Here is an 18,854-nt window from a genome sequence, read left to right on the forward strand (position 1 = left end):
GGGAAAGAAAAATAACCGACTCCAACGTTCTTATAGATGGGAGCTGACCCTCAGTTTTGACTCTGGTTACTTATTGACCTTTTTCAACATTTGACATCTGACTTTTGCCCCAGCTTGGACTAGAAATAATCCTTCTGCCACTAACGATTTCCTCTGTAGACTTCCCAGAAACCCAGCTCCTGTGACCCTGACATTCAACCTCACACTTAGATGGATTTTTTAGAATTTCCATGTGTCTACTTTTCAGACCCCACTCTCCTAACTAAAAATGCTTTCCAACTTTTTAAATGGCTCATTACATTGTTTCTAATCCAGTGGTAAGAAAACATGGGGAGAAGAACAGTGTCTTTCAAAGCTAGAATGTGGCCACTGTTCAGAAAAATGTTAGGTCAGAATCTGTCTCTTATTAGAAGTGAAGAGCTATACCACATCCTATTCCTTTCCCTTGGAACACTGTTCCTAAACTAGTTGAATACTCAAAAGCATTTTCATTACATGTGTCACTACTAGCAGCATGTCCTTGAATAGGCAGATATTGGGTATTTTCTTCTTTGGAGACATCAAGATCTGCGAGTATCTAAAATCACACTGTGCAGTGTGATTAGGAAAATGGAACAATTTTTAATTTTTTAAGCCCTTTACTTTTCACAAAAGCCTTTTATTTCTTTTACTTCTTTTCACTTGCACTGTAGAAAGAAAAGGTTTTCATGGGCCTTGTTCGATTTTTTCTGATAATTCATTCTTAAACATTAAAATGTTTACCAAGCCTGGAGAAGAGATCCTTGATCTCCTCAGGACTGCCCTCAGTTTGCTGGTGATCCTTTCCCTTTGGAAAGCATAGGAGTGGTTGCTGTAGCTGTGGTCTTTAATGTTCTATCTAGCAGGCATCGAGGAGACAATTGACAAAAGAAATCAAGAGGGATGCATGGAAGGAAACTGGCTATAACAAGCACTTACCAGACAAATGTTAAAGGCAGCAGCAGTTCCCTTAGTCTCTGTTTTATTTCTTTATATATTTCTAGGTTATAGACTGGTAGCTACCTAAAGGTAAGAATAACTTTAGTGTTTACCCTTGAAAGCATAGAGTTAGTACCGTTCCTACTACATAGTATGTATAAAAAGAATGAATGGATAAGGCTGGTTGAAGGGGTGATAGGGGGGAGAAATAGGAGACATCTGTAATACTGTCAACAATAAAAAATAAAGGAAGTGGGTGGAAAATACAAAAAGAATGAATGATAGATATTGAGCCAGTTTCTGAATCTAGATATTCTATATCAAAATCTTCCAGAAAATGTTAAGTTGGGGTCCAGAAAAAAAATTATGAATGAACTCCCACACAAGAGAAAAAGGGAGAGATGTCAAGGGAGGTTCACTTATCTACCTTGTTCATGGGATTCCATAATTACAGTTGAAAGCAACAAAAGGAAGCTTCTGGCTATAGGAGTTTTGCTTGGCAATTAAACTACAAAGTGCAGATCTCATAGAGGCAATTTATTTCTAGCATAGAAAATGGAACAATTTTTCAAAAGCAATTGAAGAATCCCAGCCTGTATGGATCAGTGATTGAGTATTGACCTATGAACCAGGAGGTTTGGGGGTTTTTTGTTGTTGTTGTTTTTGTTTTAAATATATTTTATTGATTTTGTACAGGAAGGAAGGGAGAGGGATAGAGAGTTAGAAACATCGATGAGAGAGAAACATCGATCAGCTGCCTCTTGCACACTCCTTACTGGAGATGTGCCCACAACCAAGATACATGCCCTTGACAGGAATCGAACGTGGGATCCTTGAGTCCACAGGCTGATGCTCTATCCACTGAGCCAAACCGGTTAGGGCTGAACTAGGAGTTTTTAATAACCAGATTGAATTCCTGGACAGGGCTCAATCCCCAGTGTGGGGCGTACAGGGGGCAGCTGATGAGTGATTCTCTCTCATCATTGATGTTTCTTTCTCTCTCCCTCTCCCTTCCTCTATGAAATCAATAAAAAAATATTTTTTAAAAAAGCAATTGAAGAAATAAAATTAACACAAAATTATGGATAAGGAATAGAAAACTAAATCAGAGTGAGGATATTATATATACAATATACTATGGAGTTTAGAATACTTGCTCAAGGTGGGGCAGGGTGACAAAAGGGAACAGGGAATAGGTTCAAGAAAAGGGTTGATTTAAAAAAAAAAAATTGGGATTCACTTGTTTTCCATGCATAACAAATTACCACAAATTTATCAGCTTAGAAATAACATTCGCACTCATTACCTCACAGTTTCTGAGGGTCAGGAATCTGGCACAGCTTAGTGGGTCCCTTGCTTAGAGTATTGCAAGGATGCAATCAGAGTGTCAGCCAGACTGCTTTCCTTCCTGGAGCTCGGGCTTTTCTTCCAAGCTCAAGTGTTTGTTGGAAAAATTCAGTTCCTGTGGTTGCAAGACTGAGGTCCCAATTTTTTTTTTTTTTAAATCCTCACCTTTTGGTACACGGGACGATGCTTCAACCAACGAAGCCACCCGGCCAGGATGGTCCCTGTTTTCTTGATTGCTGCTGGTCAAGGATCATTATTAGCTCTCCAGGCCTCCCTTAGATCCTTGACTTATAGTCCCCTACAACATTGCCAAGTTACTTCTTCAAGATCAATAGGAGAATCTCTCTGACCGGGAGGGCCCCTGGCCTTCTTTTACAGGGCTCACCTGATTACGTTAGGACCAGCCAGGATAATCTTGCTTTTGAGGAAATTAAAGTCATATTAAGGGCCATAATTTACATCTACAGAATTCTTTTTGTATATGACATAATTCAAATAATGTAATCATTGGAGCGATAGCCCATCATATCCATGGGTCCCAGCCACATACGAAGGGAGAAAATTGTACAAGAGCATAGATTATTGGGGCTCATCTGAGAATTCTGTCAACCATCTTTGCCCTATTACAGAAGGAATCTTTTGCTTTGCCCATTACTGAAGAATGGATTCTCCAACATGTACTTGTTTCTTACAGTTGCTTAGAGAGTTCCTTCCTGTTCAGAGATTAATGCTTCTTCAATGTTATATTTAAATAAATAATAACTAATGTCTAGTTTTAAACTTTTATAGTGTTAAGTTCTATTTTATAACCTTTGGTTAGACTATTGAATACACGTAAATCAATACAAATCTCAGTACTTATTGAAGTCAACTTTTAAATTGGAATAGACTTAAAAGATTATGGAGGGATTGTACTGCGGAGCTATAGAGTAACACACATTTGTCTTCAATAAACTTGTAGTCCAGTAGTGATCTTAAAGATCAAACAAATAACCCGTAACTTAAGACAACGTAAGATTTCTGCCATGAGAAATGATAGGATTATCATCCTATATAATAAGAGAGGAATATGCTAATTAGCCATTACGCTCTGAGGCATAAAGACCAAGTATGTCATGACCAGATCACGGATCCGCAGGAGGCTGGGCCAGCGAGGTACCAGCAGGCTGTGGAGAACTACAGGAGTGGGCAGGGCAGCAAGCTATGAGGGCGGGAGGGGGGAGCTACAGGAGAGCGGCAGCCACCAACTGCCTACAAGTGGGCAGCTGAGAGGTACATGATGGGGCAGGGCAGCAAGCAAACGGGAGGCAGAGAGCTTAAGGAGAGGGCAGGGCAACAAGGTATGAGGGGAAGGTGGGGGGAACTACAGGAGGGCGGGGCAGTGGGCAGGGCTACAGGAGTGCAGGGCAGTGGGCAGAGAGCTACAGGAGGGCGGCAGCGACCTACTGGCACATGGATTCGTGCTTAGGGCTACTAGTACATATATAAGAAAGCTTTTTGTTAATCCAGGTCCTTGGCCTTTAAAACATTCCTCATACTACATGGTTGCATTTACCACAGGATAATAATGCTAACAATAATGCTGTGTACTTAAAATTTACCCAGTGCTATCATTGATATTTAAGAAAACTCTGCCCTCAAAATTACCTTTGCTAGGTAAGCAGCAGCATCTCTGTTTTCCATGAGGACAGAAAGTGAAATACCCGCTTGCCCACATCACTCAGCTGATAAGCAGTAGACCCCAGAGTCGACCTCAGAGATGATGAGTCTTCCTTGTGTCTTCTTATCATTTATGGTTTTAATATAATATGACAGATATTTATTTTTAAATCTTTGATGGTAGATAGAAATGCAATAATGTAGAAATAAGAAACATGCTCCTGATTTTAAAAATGACTACTAGTAATCTCAATTTATTGGTAGATTTTACAGCAAATATCTTTCTAACAGAAGTAGTCTCACATGCCAAACCAAGAGTATTGGTAAACAAAGAAGGTTTTATTTGTACTTCTTGTCTCATCTATAGTGTTTCTCAAATAAGAAATAGAATGCTTAGACTAAGAGAAGTAACAGAGCCATAATTATCTGTCCAAAATTCTAAGGGATAATCAAAAGGTTCCAGATTGATGGCCTGTTTTCTCTATTTTGACAAGTGCTCTTATTTCAAGGCATCAATAACTAATATTAGAAATATATTTTAAATGGTGCAGATTTTAAATATTGTTTAAGCAAAACATGATTTACATTTTAATATATTCCAAGTTACTGGGCTTATTGTCTCCAAATATCAGTATATCTTAATTTTTATATTGTTAAATTAAAATTAAAATCTACATATATGTGTCTTTTAGAGAAAACTTTTATTGGCTTGGTTTCTCCTCAATGAAGGATATATTTACAGTGTCTGGATCCTGCCACTGTGGAAGGAATAGACAGAAATCCAATGACATACACATTTGACAAATGAAAGAAGCTGCCGGGACTGTTCATAGGAAGTAAAGAGCCTCATTAAAGTTTAGTTTTCTGAGTTGCCTGGGATCCACCTAGAATTGTAGCCATGAATCATGTCTCACCAAATTAAAATCTCAAAAGTCCAATTTAGATGCAGAGCATTTACTTCCAGGATTGAAAGTGTTCCAATGCATGCTACTTAAGTAAAAGCTAATGATATGACATGGCTAATACAAGTGTATTTTAATTTATATAGTGATAAACTAATGGATTATAAATACCCACTGAAATTATTTTTTGTCTTTTCAGCACCTGTGCTGAAAAGAGGAAGACTTGAATTTTTGCAACCACTTTTTTGGTTCTTACTATATAGAAAGCATTGTTTGTAGATACTATAGGGAATACACAGGTGAACAAAGTCACAGTCCTGTCGCATAGGTTTACTGGGGCTCCAGGTTGAGAAACAGGCACATTGCTATGGGAGTTAAGAAAATGGGGGAGCTGCTTTGTTGAGGAAAAAGAATAAAGTATGCAGGATTTTCATAAAGGAGGAAATAGTAAGTTGCTCTTTAAGCATGAGAGTGAATTCAGCAGAAGGAAACTCCATGTGTAGAGTCCTTGATGGAGAAATGGCAGTCATGTTTGGGGAATGGCAGGCAAGTTTGACTGCAGGTGCTGTCTGACTGAAACATGAACTGAAGGTAAATCTTAGAGAGCCTGATATAACCACAAACATCCCAGCTTTATTCTACATATGTGCAGAACCTTGAAGGGTTTTTAAATAAAGGAATACAGGTCAGTGATGTTTTAGGAAATAAGTCGCAGGGAGGAGTGTTATTACAGTACTCCCAGTGGAGAGTCTTCATTAAAAAGTGGCAACAGGGCCAAGACCGGTTTGGCTCAGTGGAGAGAGCGTCAGCCTGCAGACTCAAGGGTCCCAGGTTCGATTCTGGTCAAGGGTATGTACCTTGGTTGCGGGCACATCCCCAGTGGGAGGTGTACAGAAGGCAAGCTGGTCGATGTTTCTCTCTCATCGATGTTTCTGACTATCTCTCTCCCTTCCTCTCTGTAAAAAATCAATAAAAATATATTTTTAAAAAAATTTTAAAAAAGTGGCAGCAGGGAATGAATATGAGAAACATTACATAACTTGTAGAACCTGACGATTGGACATAGAAAATCAATAAATAGGGAGGGAGATAGATACAAGCTTGGATGGTAACCAGTTTAGGGAAATTATGAGTTTGCTTTAAGATATTAATTATTAGGTACCTTTGGGAAAACTCATGCATGAATCTTTCCTGAGATTCCATAGAATCATACTTTTAGATCATAAGTTAAAATATAACCAAAGAAATTGTTTTTTTTAGCAAGCATACTTTTTTTCATGAAAACCTAGTATAATATCAAATATATCAAGCCCTAGTTTTAAATCAATGATCTGATATACTCATATTTAACAGTATACACATGCGTACATAGATAAATATGCAATTATAGATTTATTTGTATAGTTTCTAGAAGTTGTTTTTAAATATAGTGTTAATACTTGTTATTAAGTCTTACATTACTCTGCACGTTCGCTACATCTTTTGCTGTTTCTAATTAGAATTCTTAACAAAGACAGATTTCCCCCCTCTGAGAGGTTTCAGTACCATTTTGTCTAATTGTTCCTTATGCTAAACTACCATATTACAAGCTTCTTTGGAATAATAAAATAGTAGTGCAGTTATCCTCTTCGGGAGCTCTGGGTTGCTATGCCTTTACAGCTTGGTGGCATTCTGCTGACTACAGATCGGTGTGAGCAGGGATAACATTAAGACAGTTTCTTCTACACGGTTTCATAAAAACATTGCCAGGATGTCATTTACTAAAATGTTTATGTAATTAAAAATTCAGATGTAAGGAGTTTAGTGCAGCCTACCTCAACATTACAAAAAGGACTTGTCAACTATCAATCAAGTTCATAAGAGTGAGCAAATTTGTTTATATGCTATTTATTTGATCTAAATCTCTAATAAGCCTCTTCTGCTAATTGGACTTAACATTTATGTTGCTAAATGAGAAGCATTTTGGCTGCTATATAGAATGGTAAGACCTACCCAATGGAATAAACAACTAACATCTGTTATCTCGTCCTGCTCCAGCTTGGCTTTTACCAGTTAAGTACATCAGCCCTGAAGTCAAGGTTATCACATATGTGCATCTCTGGCTCACCCATGTATATGTGAAGGCATAGAAATAGCACATCATGAGTGAAGACCAGCAAGCCAAAAGCTATTGAGTACAGCTGGTCCATTTTTGTATTAACCTTTACAAGCCCTACAACCTTAAGAAAAAAAACTCATAGAGGTTATAATTTTTATAAAAGCTATTTTATAATTAATTTTATTCCTTTTCCTTAGCATTTTTCTGCTTATAGAATTTTATGCTGATAAGTGTTATATCAAATGTAATTACTTTTATAATACATTTACTTTTATTTTCTCTTTTTAAAAAAAGAAGCTAAATTTGGATTTGGCTGATCTTCGGAAAGAAAAAGAAGACTTATTAAAGAAATTGGAGTCCTCATCTGAAATCACAAGTTTGGGAGAAATTTCCCAAGTAACAATTCCACGGATACAAGTTACATCACTTGGTCCTTCAAGGAGCATGGATTTGGAAATGAAGCAATTACAGTGCAAACTAAAGGTGCCTATAATTTTTATTAAAGATGAAACACTCATTTACTGACTCTTAAAGACACTTTTATTCTAATTTAATTCCAGTAACAATGGTAAATTATGTTATAAATAATCAAAAAATTATTAAAACTGTTTGACCTCATCTTCCTAGTTTAGCCAGGTAGATTCTTATCTAGTAATTCATAATACTATTCTCTGAAATAAATGACAACACACCATGATATCATCCTAACTTGAGAAATGATGAAAACTGAACATTATCATTCTATTCCATTGCTCAACTCTTTGTCCCCCATTCCTCCCTCTACTGAACAGAATTCCTTTCAAATATGTAATTATCAACATAAATAGAATGCTTCCCTTTACACACTCGCTATTATTTTAATTTGGTTGTTGTTGGTTGCAGATGAGGGAGCTGGAGGCAAGTGAGGGGAGGGAGAAGTACAGAGCAAAGGTAGGTGGGTTTAATAGATTTCAGTAAGGCCGAAACCGGCTTGGCTCAGTGGATAGAGCGTCGGTCTGCGGACTGAAAGGTCCCAGGTTCGATTCCGGTCAAGGGCATGTACTGGGTTGCGGGCATCTCCCCAGTAGGGGATGTGCAGGAGGCAGCTGATCGATGTTTCTAACTCTCTATCTCTCTCCTTTCCTCTCTGTGGAAAATCAATAAAAAATATATTTAAAAAATAGATTTCAGTAAGTTAAACCTAGAGTAAGAATAAAAAGCAGTGTTTCTTTTGTTTATAAAAAATAGTAGTTAAGTCCAGGTGAAACTGTCAACAACTTAAAAATAAGGCTAACCTTAATTTAAATAGAATTATCTTGCTGTTTAAAAAAACTCATTTATTCCTCACATATTTTCTTCAGTGGGGATTTCTAGCTGGAAGCTAATGGACAATGTATATGGTACCATTACTATAATGAGAAACAATGGAAAGAAAATTCTGGTTGGAAATGCAGAGTCTGTTAGGAGTAGAATAACTGTGACTGTTAAGAGAGTATTAAAATACTGAATTGTCAAATATCTCAGTTGTTTTCAATTAAAATATGTGTGCACTTGCCAATAATATCTTCAAATGAGCAATTACTAATAAGATAAAATATGATTGAGTTTAAAGTAAATGAATGTATCATTGCTTGAAAATATTTTGCTTTTTAAATAATCAGATATACACACTGGAATTTATTTAGATGCTTTTAAATACCAAATTCTTTAGACAGTGTTTATGTACAGAACTTGCCTCAACCACTACATTTTATAAGTTTAAATACCTGACATAATAGAAATGTGAGAAAAATAGTTTTAGGCTTTGGTGCATGTATCTTTTCTTAAAATGTGTTTCTGTGTCTGAAAAAGTGGAATAAAATATATAGAGCATTCCAGTGTTTAGGTTTCTATATAGAGGATAAAATCATTGAAATATTTTTTTATTTATTTTATTGTATTTTATTTTATTTTGGTCAGTCCTTATCTGAGGATATTTTTCCATTGATTTTTAGGGAGAGTAGAAGAGAGAGGGAAAGACAGAGAGAAACATCGATGTGAGAGAAGCACATCGATTGGTTGCCTCCTGCACAAGCCCCAACAGGGTCCAGGCTGGGGAGGAGCCTGCAACCCAGGTACATGCCCTTGACCGGAATCAAACCCAGGACCATTTGGTCTGCAGTACGATGCTCTATCCACTGAGCCAAATTAGCGAGGGTGAAAATTTTTTTTATCTTATCTATTACAGATCTTTAATTTATAGTTTTGTGATTCTTTTTATTTGTAAGTCTGCGTTTTCCTTACATAACTTCAGTTTTCACTAAAATAAAATAGAATGTTAAATCTAGTAATGTCTAATCTGATTTCTAAAAAATTTTAAATTGTTAATAGGTTTCAGTTTATTTATATTTTGTTTATTTAATTTTACTTCCTACTAATGGTCTAACCCAGTGGTCATAAGCAAACTGTGGATCGTGAGCCACATGCGGCTCTTTGGCCCCTTGAGTGTGGTTTTTCCACAAAATACCGACTTCTACATATGGGATATGACGTTTCAATTGCACTGTATATGCGCGCCCACACCTGGTATTTTGTGGAAGAGCTACACTTCAAGGGGCCAAAGAACCACATGTGGCTTGCGAGTCGCAGTTTCCTGGCCACTGGTATAACCTAATCTATAATAATAAAAGCATAATATGCAAATCGACCGAATGGCTGAACAGCGGAATGACCATGCAATGACACCCACTGGTGCCAGGCCAGCCAAGGTGGGTGCCATGCGATTGGTCCGGGGCCCGGCCACCGCCGCATGATAGCCCTGTAGAGGGAGGCCTAGGCCACCAGTCAGAGGGGCAATTGATCAATCAGGGGGCTCCACAATCGCCTGAAAGAGGTAAGCCCAGGCTACTGGAAGGTGGGTGGGGCCTCCTTCTGCCAGGGTGATCCATCACGGAGCCCTGGCTGAGTGGGCAGGACCTACCTCTTAGGGTGATCTATCGTGGGGCTCCCAGACTGTGAGAGGGTGCAGGCCTGGCTGAGGGACCCCCCCACCCCGAGTGCATGAATTTCATGCACCAGGCCTCTAGTTTTGGTAATAATAGGCCCATAAAAAATCTGTTATTTGCATTATAGTCTCTCATGGTGTAAGTTTTTACCCACCTATAAATTTATCTCTCATTTTGGAGCAGCAGTTCTCAACCTGTGGGTCACGAACAATGAAAATACATCCTGCATATCAGATATTTACGTTACAGTTCATAACAGTAGCAAAATTACAGTTATGAAGTAGCAACAAAAATAATTTTATGGTTGGGGGTCACCACAACATGAGGAACTGTATTAGAAGGGTCATAGCATTAGGAAGGTTGAGAACCACTGCTTTGGAGGAATGTGTGAGTCACAAGGGTGACACTGATGAGAATGCCTAAAGCAATAGATCATGCTTGATGTAAGTTGGAATTGACATTGTCCATAACTACCCTGGAGTCCCAGAACACTAATCAGGCTGCATAGGGACAAAAAGGATAAAACTTTACTTTGGTCTTATTTCATGTTTCATTCTGGAAATATTCTACAAGACCAGTTTCCTCTAAGTACATAGTACTTTCTGCTACTACACAAATTTTTGTTTCAATATTGTATTAGTTTGCTATGGCTGCTATAACAAAATACCACAGGCTAGGTGGCTTAAATAATAGAAATTTATTTTCTCATAGTCTAGAAGTTCAAGATCAAGGTATAAACAGGTTTGGTTTCTTCTGAGGCCTTTATTCTTTGCTTGTATGGCCATTTTTTTTGCTGTGTCTTCATGTGGTTGTATCTCAGTGTGTGTGGTCTGTGTCCTAATCTCTTATAAGGACACCAGTCATATTGGTATAAGGCCCACCCCTATGACCTCATTTTACCTTAATTACCTCTTTAAAGACCCTATCCAAGTACAGTAACATTCTCAGGTACTAGGGGTTAGGACTTCAACATATGAACTTTGTTCAGCCCATAAAAGGTATCAAATTGCTAACAAAATTTTCCAAGAAATAACTTATTTTCTAGTTGATGTTTTTATGCTTAATTAAGAAAAACTGGCTAGATTTGAATCTCTTAAAGGTCTATATATATCTTTTTTATTTTATCCAATTAATTTTAGGCTTTTCTATGCAAATTCTTAGGTGTACTTCTTAGATATATGTGGTTCATCCAGTAATTGGAGTGCTCATGTGCATTTTGGTTTACCCATATTAGACATGTTTCTCCAAGGTACCCAACTTCATATCGAGGTAATAAAATATTTAGAGACCTATAAATTCCTTCCAATTATAGTAGTTATATTTAGTTTATTTTGAAGTTCTTTATGCAGTCTGGATTGAATAGTACTCCAATTTATATCTGTGATTCTTTGACTTCGTAATTATTGAAAGCATTCCTTTTTGTACATGCTATGCTATATTCCAGTTTCCCAGTAAGTTAATAATGAAGAATAGTTTTTTTTTCAACTATTCCTCCGTTATATATAATTTATTTCCAGGCTAGGTCTAAGTCCTTTACAAATATCAACTTATTTAATTCTCATTTCAACCCTATATGAAAAGTTTTATTAATATTTATATTTTACAATTGAAAAAAAAACTGAGACAGAGAGAATAAGTCACTTGTCCAAGGTATACAGCTACTAAGCGATAAGGCTGAGATTCAAACTCAAGCTATCTAGCTCCAGAGCCCATGCTCTTTCTTACTCATTCACTATGAAAATATAAAAATACATATTTAATAAACTTAGATAGGAAAGATATAACCAGAATGGGTTCTCACCTCTGAGACATTTTTGAAGTATGTACTGGTATTTCACTCCAGATTTTAAGTCATGCTGCAGATAAGTATAATATAGTAGGAACTGGAAAAGGGTCAGAGGACCTGGGTTTTGATCACTCTTTGTCCATTAACTTCTTGTAGGACCCGACTGAGGAAATTATTTAACTTCTCTAGAGATTTAAAGCAGGGGTACCTTTCTATCTGCTTAATAAGGATTTTTGAGGATCAAATAGAGTACCTGTGAGATTTAAAGATCTTGGCAAAAGTACATATCAAGCTGGAATTCTGTCATTTGTTATAATTCAGTAATCCCTCAATTTTCCAGAAGTCAGAGGTACAGTAAGTGAGCCACCTAAAATAGCAGCCTTAGGTTTAAAAACAGAATAGAGTAAAACAGCTATCTTAAAATCCACTTAATTTATTCCACTGAAGATATTGTCAGGCTTCATTTACTGCCTGTTTCCTTTTATTTTACATGCAGCTCTAATAAGTCTATTTGTCCAACTTCTCAGCACAAAAACACCTCAGAAGAAGCAGTCGAGAGGTATGCATATTAAAGGGCTGGATAATTATTTTTAGTCAGGAATATTGACAGAAGCAAGAGGTTATGACAGAGAGAAAAAGGAAATATAAATAAATTAAGGTAAAAATACAAAATTTAAAAAGCATCAGCCTGGGACCATTTAGAGTAGGGATAAGTACTCCTATATGCCATCGTAATAGTTTTTAAAGGCAACACTACATAATGATTTAGTGATAATATAATAGATATAGTAATATGACATAATTCATATAATGATTTCATATATTCATATAATATTACTATAATAAAGTATTACTTTTAGTTGAATGTAATCATAGATATACATATTCCTAAATGAATAAGCAGTCATTCCAAAGAGAATTTAAGATTAATAATTAAAGCAAAATCTTCAATTATCTGGTAAATTCACTAGTGTGGAACATCTATCAGAGCTAGAAATAAAACACTATTCATCACTGTAAACATGTGAAATATGGACATTTATATTACATTACACAACTATTTAATTAAAACTTCTAATATTCAGCACAGTTGCCATGTTGAGGTAGCCTTGGGTTTTTAAGAAAATTAATATATTTAATATAAAAATTAAAATAATAGCAATTTATTATTTCTGGTGATCCAGGGGGTTGGCTGGAAAATTATTTCAGGTTTTTTATTTACATGTAGTATACCAGTAAGATAGTTAAAGTCTGTCTAATGAATTTGACTCATATTTACATTATGTGATTAATGGTTTCATCTTGTCAGACTTACATGTTTTTTAGCATGAGTCAGTTAAATCTGGTAATAATTCTAATAGAAAAAATTGATTATAGTTACTAAAAAGATTAATGAAATTACTACTCCAAATATTTTTAAAGCTCTCATATTTATATTATTTTAATACTTTTGAATTTAGGAAATGACTTAATGTATGTCAACACTGTCTTGTAAGTGGGAAAAAAATATCAAGTGATGCCTCAGATTACATGCTTACTTGGAATTTGACTCAAAATTTAAAGTTAGGGGTCTTAACACTAGTTGCTACCTCTGGCTCCTAGGCTATGCAGACAACAAATACCCCAAAGCTGTTCTACATTGAAAAACTAATAATTATGTATAAACTGGAGGCCTGGTGCATGAAATTTGTGCAAGGAGGGGAATGTCCCTCAGCCCAGCCTGCACCCTCTCCAATCTGAGACCTTTGGGAGGATGTCTGACTGCTGGTTTAGGCCTGATCCCGATCCCTGTGTGTGCAGCCATCCTGTGGTGGCCATCTTGTGAAGATGTTGTGCAAGGGTGTGAGGACCACCTAGGCTTTTATTAGTACAGATACATTAATAATAAGTCATATTATTAATATGTTCAGGTAAAGAAGTATTTAGTATTCATAAGATTCTTTATCAATTATCTATTACTATCTAAAAAATAATCCTAACATGTCAAAGCTTAAAACAACAGTAATTTATTATTTCTTATAATATTCCCTAATATGCCCACATTCTTTCTAAATAAGGATTTACCAGGCTTGGGAGTTCCTCACTTATGGGCCTGACAATTGGTCAGTTGATTATAAGCTGGGATAACTCAGTCCTCCTCCAAATGGCCTTTCCTATTATGATTTCACTCATCCTATCTAATAAAGAGTTAATATGCAAATTGACCATCACTCCAAAACACAATATGGCTGCCCCCATGTGGTCAAAGATGGCCACCACAAGATGGCCAGCAGGGGAGGGCAGTTGGGGGCGACCAGGGCTGCAGGGGAGGACAGTTAGGGGCGACCAGACCAGAAGGGAAGGGCAGTTAGGAGTGACCAGGCTGGCAGGGGAGGGAAGTTAGGGGTGACGAGGCTGGCAAGGGAGTGGTTAGGGGGTGATCGAGCTGGCAGGCAGCAGCGGTTAGGGGCAATCAGGCAGGCAGGCAGATGAGCAATTGGGAGCCAGCAATCCTGGATTCTGAGAGGGATCCCAGATTGGAGAGGGTGCAGGCTGGGCTGAGGGACACACACCCCCGCCCCCATGCACGAATTTCATGCACTGGGCCTCTAGTGTGGAATATGAAACTGAAACTTGTGAACATAAAACAGCAGTGTAGTGGTTGCCAGAGAGAAGAGGGTAGGGGAAGAAATGGGTTCTAATATATGGTGACAGAAGATTTAACTTTGGGTGGTGGGCACACGGTACAATATATAGATCTTGTAACATAGAAACCCACACCCGAAACATATATGTTCATGTTGACCAATGTCACCTCAATAAATTTAATTTTAAAAATAATAATAATAAAATTTAATCAAATTTTTTAAATGGCCTTTCCTCCTTATTTTTTGGAAGGTGATTCCAGGGCAGCATTCCACGAGGGCACAGGAACATGCTACAAGGATTTGGGCCCAGGACTGATATTTCTACAGTTTTATTTCTGGCACATTCTTTCGGTCAAAGCAAATCATAGGCCAGCCGAGATACAAAGGGTTAGGAGATAGATTCCACCTCTCAATGGGAAGAGCAGCGAAGCATTTGTGACCATATTGAGGCTGTTACAAGTCACTAGTAAAATCGAGCATTAGTTTTAAGTTATCTCATTAAACCATTACAATACTTAATCACACATTTACATTTTACAAAGACAGTCCATATCTCCCATAAATGTATTTTGGGAGTGTACTCTTTGCAGTTGTTTCATGATGTGTACCTTTATGGTTTGGGCATATCGTCTAAAAACTTTAGTATACTATAGTATTTTTATTATAAAATAAAGCATTTTAAGTATTTAAATGTTCATTTTAGTTTATAACTATAATTGAAAATTGCTCTTCATGAGAATGGCATTTTTTTTTTTTATGCTGCTTTAGAACAAGATTGAAAGGAGTATTTAAATTTATTTGTATTTTAAATCTAGAATGCAACTAATGAACTCACTAAGCAATCATCAAGCATGAAGTCTCTGAAATTTGAACTCCTAGCAAAAGAAGAACACATAAAGGAAATGCATGAAAAGTATGTTTTTTCATATTTGTATCTATTGTATTTGGTGCCACCTAGTGGCAGTTAACTCTGTTAAATGCCATCCAAGAAACAATAGCGACATGTCAAAAATTGTTTTCCTTTCTTAGTTCATGTTTAAGCCTACTTAAAATGAAAATGTAAGGAATATTACATATAGTGTGGCTGATGGCAATATGGTCACTATTTTTTAATTAGAGTAAGAATATCTAAAGTTAGGTTTTCCTTCTTAGAGTAAACATTTAGTTTGGAATAAATATCAATTAAAAGCCTAATGACTGTGAACAAAAAACTTTAGAATGTGCTGATTATTCAACCAAAGATATAGGTGTAGATTGATCCTCATATTGGATATAATGCCTAAACTTACAAAACTAAGTTGGGAAAAAAGGTAAAGCTTTGTTTGTATTTAAAATTACTGGAGGATTATGAAAGTTTGTACTTTCCGTGTTTATTAACAAAGGTTTAAAATGTTCTATCTCACGCCCTAGCCGGTTTGGCTCAGAGGATGGAGTGTCGGCCTGTGGACCAAAGAATCCCGGGTTTGATTCCGGTTAGGGGAACATACCTTGGTTGCAGGCTCCTCCCTGGCCCAGGTCCTGGTCAGGGCTCATGCAGGAGGCAACCAACTGATGTCTCTCTCTCACATCAATGTTTCTCTGTCTTTCCTGCTCTCTTCCACCCTCTCTAAAAATCAATGGAAAAATGCCCTAGCCGGTTTGCTCAGTGGATAGAGCGTCGGCCTGCAAACTGAAGAGTCCCAGGTTTGATTCCGGTCAAGGGCATGTACCTTAGTTGTGGGCACATCCCCCGTGGGGGTGTGTGCAGGAGGCAGCTGATTGATGTTTCTCTCTCATCGATGTTTCTGGCTCTCTGTCCCTCTCCCTTCCTCTCTGTAAAAAATCAATAAAATATTTAAAAATAAAATAAAATGTTCTATCTCACAATGATTTTATTTCTATATCTTTTATAGATATACTAGAGCTTAGAAGTGATATCCTGTTTAGGTAGAGTTCCAATCTGTCATTAATAATTTAATACATATATTTTATATGCATTCATGTATAATCTACATTATATGTGAGGATCGCTTAAAAGTGATATCAGTAGATAAAACTTAGACACAAAAGGTTGGTTAATTTTTAAACAGACTCTTGAAATTTATTAAGAAACAGTTTTGCTTATTTAACAGTTATAAAATTTAATATTTGTTTATTATAGTATAGAATTACTTCTTATCAGTGTTATGCTTTTGGATGATCTCTGAATATCGCTTTGACTTTCTTACCAATGAAACAGTGTAATTTAAATATAACAATTTTGACTTTTCATAAATTTTATTTATCTTTCTCAGTCACTTTTTTAATGTATGTGCAATATTATCTTTAACAAGTGACAACTGGATTATAGATTTTACAAGTACTCATTAATAGAGCAATATTTATTACTTGCAATTATTTTATTAATTTGCAATTTCATTGATATCAAACATTATTTAACAATAGTAGGTATAACATTGGATAAGGTATTATCACTGTTAAAGTATTTTTTATCACTTTTGATAAAATGCCCTTTTTTTTCCTTTTAAGGTTGTCTCGAATGGAAAGGGATATAACCATGAAAAGACATTTGATAGAGGACTTGAAATTTCGACAGAAAGTAAATTTGGAAAATAATGAGAGCATTAATGAAATGTTAGAAAATCTTGAAAAAAAGGTATGAACTTCTGTATGTTCCCTGAAACTAAAAAAATCATTATCCATTTTATTTATTTGCTTAACTCAAATATTCACTCTTAATAAAATTTATAGGAAATATCCATAGAATATATGGGCACTATTATATAGTTTCATTATTTTCTCTGTAAGTACACTATTTGTTTTAAAATTCATGACTCTAAAATCTCATATGTAATATAGCATGATATTTTTATGTGAGAACATAATCAAGTTTAATTTATAAAGGTTTGAATATTTCTAGGATACATAATTACTTTTTTTCAGCATTTTGTTTTATTTAAACTATAATTTTTAATGATAAAACCAAGCATATATTTTTAAATGAAAAAAGTGGTAACCAAAAACTATCAAAGTTTTTTAAAGTATATTACCACAATTTTTAAAAATATACTTTTCTGCCCGGCTGGCCTGGCTCAGTGGTTGAACTTTGACCTGTGAACCAGGAGATAATGGTTCGATTCCCAGTCAGGGCACATGCCCAGGTTGCAGGCTTGATCCCCAGTGTGAAATGTGCAGGAGGTAGCTGGTCAATGATTCTCTCTCATTGATGTTTCTCTCTCTCTCCCTCACTCTTCCTCTGTGAAATCAATAAAAATATATATTTTAAATACACACACACACACACACATACACACACACACATACAACCACTGAGTTGATCAGATTATTATGACCACCTGACGTTTGTAGGCAAATTAGCCATACACTGCATCGTATGTGATATGGAAGCCGAAGGCCTGTTCGAACGAACACCTTTGCTTCTGCAGTTACCAAGATAAAACGTCTCTAATTCGCACAGGAACACAAGGATTGGACAGTCGAGCATTAGAAAAAAGTCATGTGGTCTGATGAATCGTTTCCAGTTGCATTATACAGATGACAGAGTGAGAATTTGGCGGAAACAACATGAAAGCATGCACCCCACGTGCATGAGTACAACTCTTCAAGCTGGTGGGGGCAGTGTCATGGTTTGGAAGAACCATCAGGCAGCTGGTTCCACAACCATCCAATCTCACAGAACTGGACAGTGCTATTCATCAGGCATGGTGTCAGATTCCTCGCATCACCTTTCAACATCTCGTGGAGTCAATGCCAAGAAGAATAGCTGCAGTATTGAAGACAAAAGGTGGCCCAACGAAGTACTGGTGGGGTGACCATAATAATCTGGCCACTCAGTGTATATACACATATATACTTACCTCCTCTCTCTAAGCATGTCCTCAGGTGAGGATTATTTTTTAAAGTATACTTTTCTTTGTATACACTTTAAGTATACTTAGGAAGAGAGTTGTATTTAAAATAGTTGTATAATATTTAACCCCAAAGTAGAAATCAGCAATTTTCTGACTAAGAGGTATATACTAGTATATGTATATATATATATTAAAGGTGCTATTTGCATAACTCATAAATTAGCTTCTGCTTTGGCAATCACTCAGTGTTAGCAACTCCAGAGAAAGTGTCTCCCTTATTTTACTTGGAGATAAAAATATAAGTATCTATTAGCTCAAATGGATTTAAGGGAGAAAATTTTATACCAACAAGACAAGTGAATATGGATTTCTTTCTTTTTCCTCCACACACCACATAAATTATAATTACTTCCTTATAGTTTTTCAATGTTATCCTTTAAATGTTATCCTTTAAATCTTCTTATTTTTTAACTTTAATAATTATTTTAAATATGGTAATGATATATCTTCAGTGGCATTCAATGGAAAAAGAAAAATTACTTCCTCTATTCTTTCATATGTGTAATAAATATCTTGCATCACTTATTTACTTTTATTCTTAAAAGTACATGTAATATTGGAGAATACAATAATTAATTATCCATAACTTATCTTATTTAAAAAT

General features: G+C 36.1%; 1 protein-coding gene across 7 annotated transcripts in view; it reads left to right on the forward strand.

The window, feature by feature from the left end:
* Positions 1-18,854, forward strand: part of CNTLN (centlein) — a 268,476-nt gene that overhangs the window by 215,878 nt on the left and 33,744 nt on the right. For 5 of the 7 annotated variants that reach the window (XR_001514051.1, XM_015564722.1, XM_015564723.1 and 2 more), the window contains 4 exons: positions 7,258-7,446; positions 11,088-11,195; positions 15,155-15,252; positions 16,848-16,974. Coding sequence is in view for 6 of the 7 variants with exons in the window: in XM_015564722.1 (XP_015420208.1) it covers positions 7,258-7,446; positions 11,088-11,195; positions 15,155-15,252; positions 16,848-16,974 (522 nt within the window). In the remaining variant the exon portion in view is untranslated. The remainder of the gene's footprint in view (positions 1-7,257; positions 7,447-11,087; positions 11,196-15,154; positions 15,253-16,847; positions 16,975-18,854) is intronic. The other 2 variants (XM_015564724.1, XM_015564725.1) reach the window with 1 other exon arrangement.

This window comes from Myotis davidii, unplaced genomic scaffold (genome assembly GCF_000327345.1).
Source record: "Myotis davidii unplaced genomic scaffold, ASM32734v1 scaffold197, whole genome shotgun sequence".
NCBI lineage: Eukaryota > Metazoa > Chordata > Mammalia > Chiroptera > Vespertilionidae > Myotis > Myotis davidii.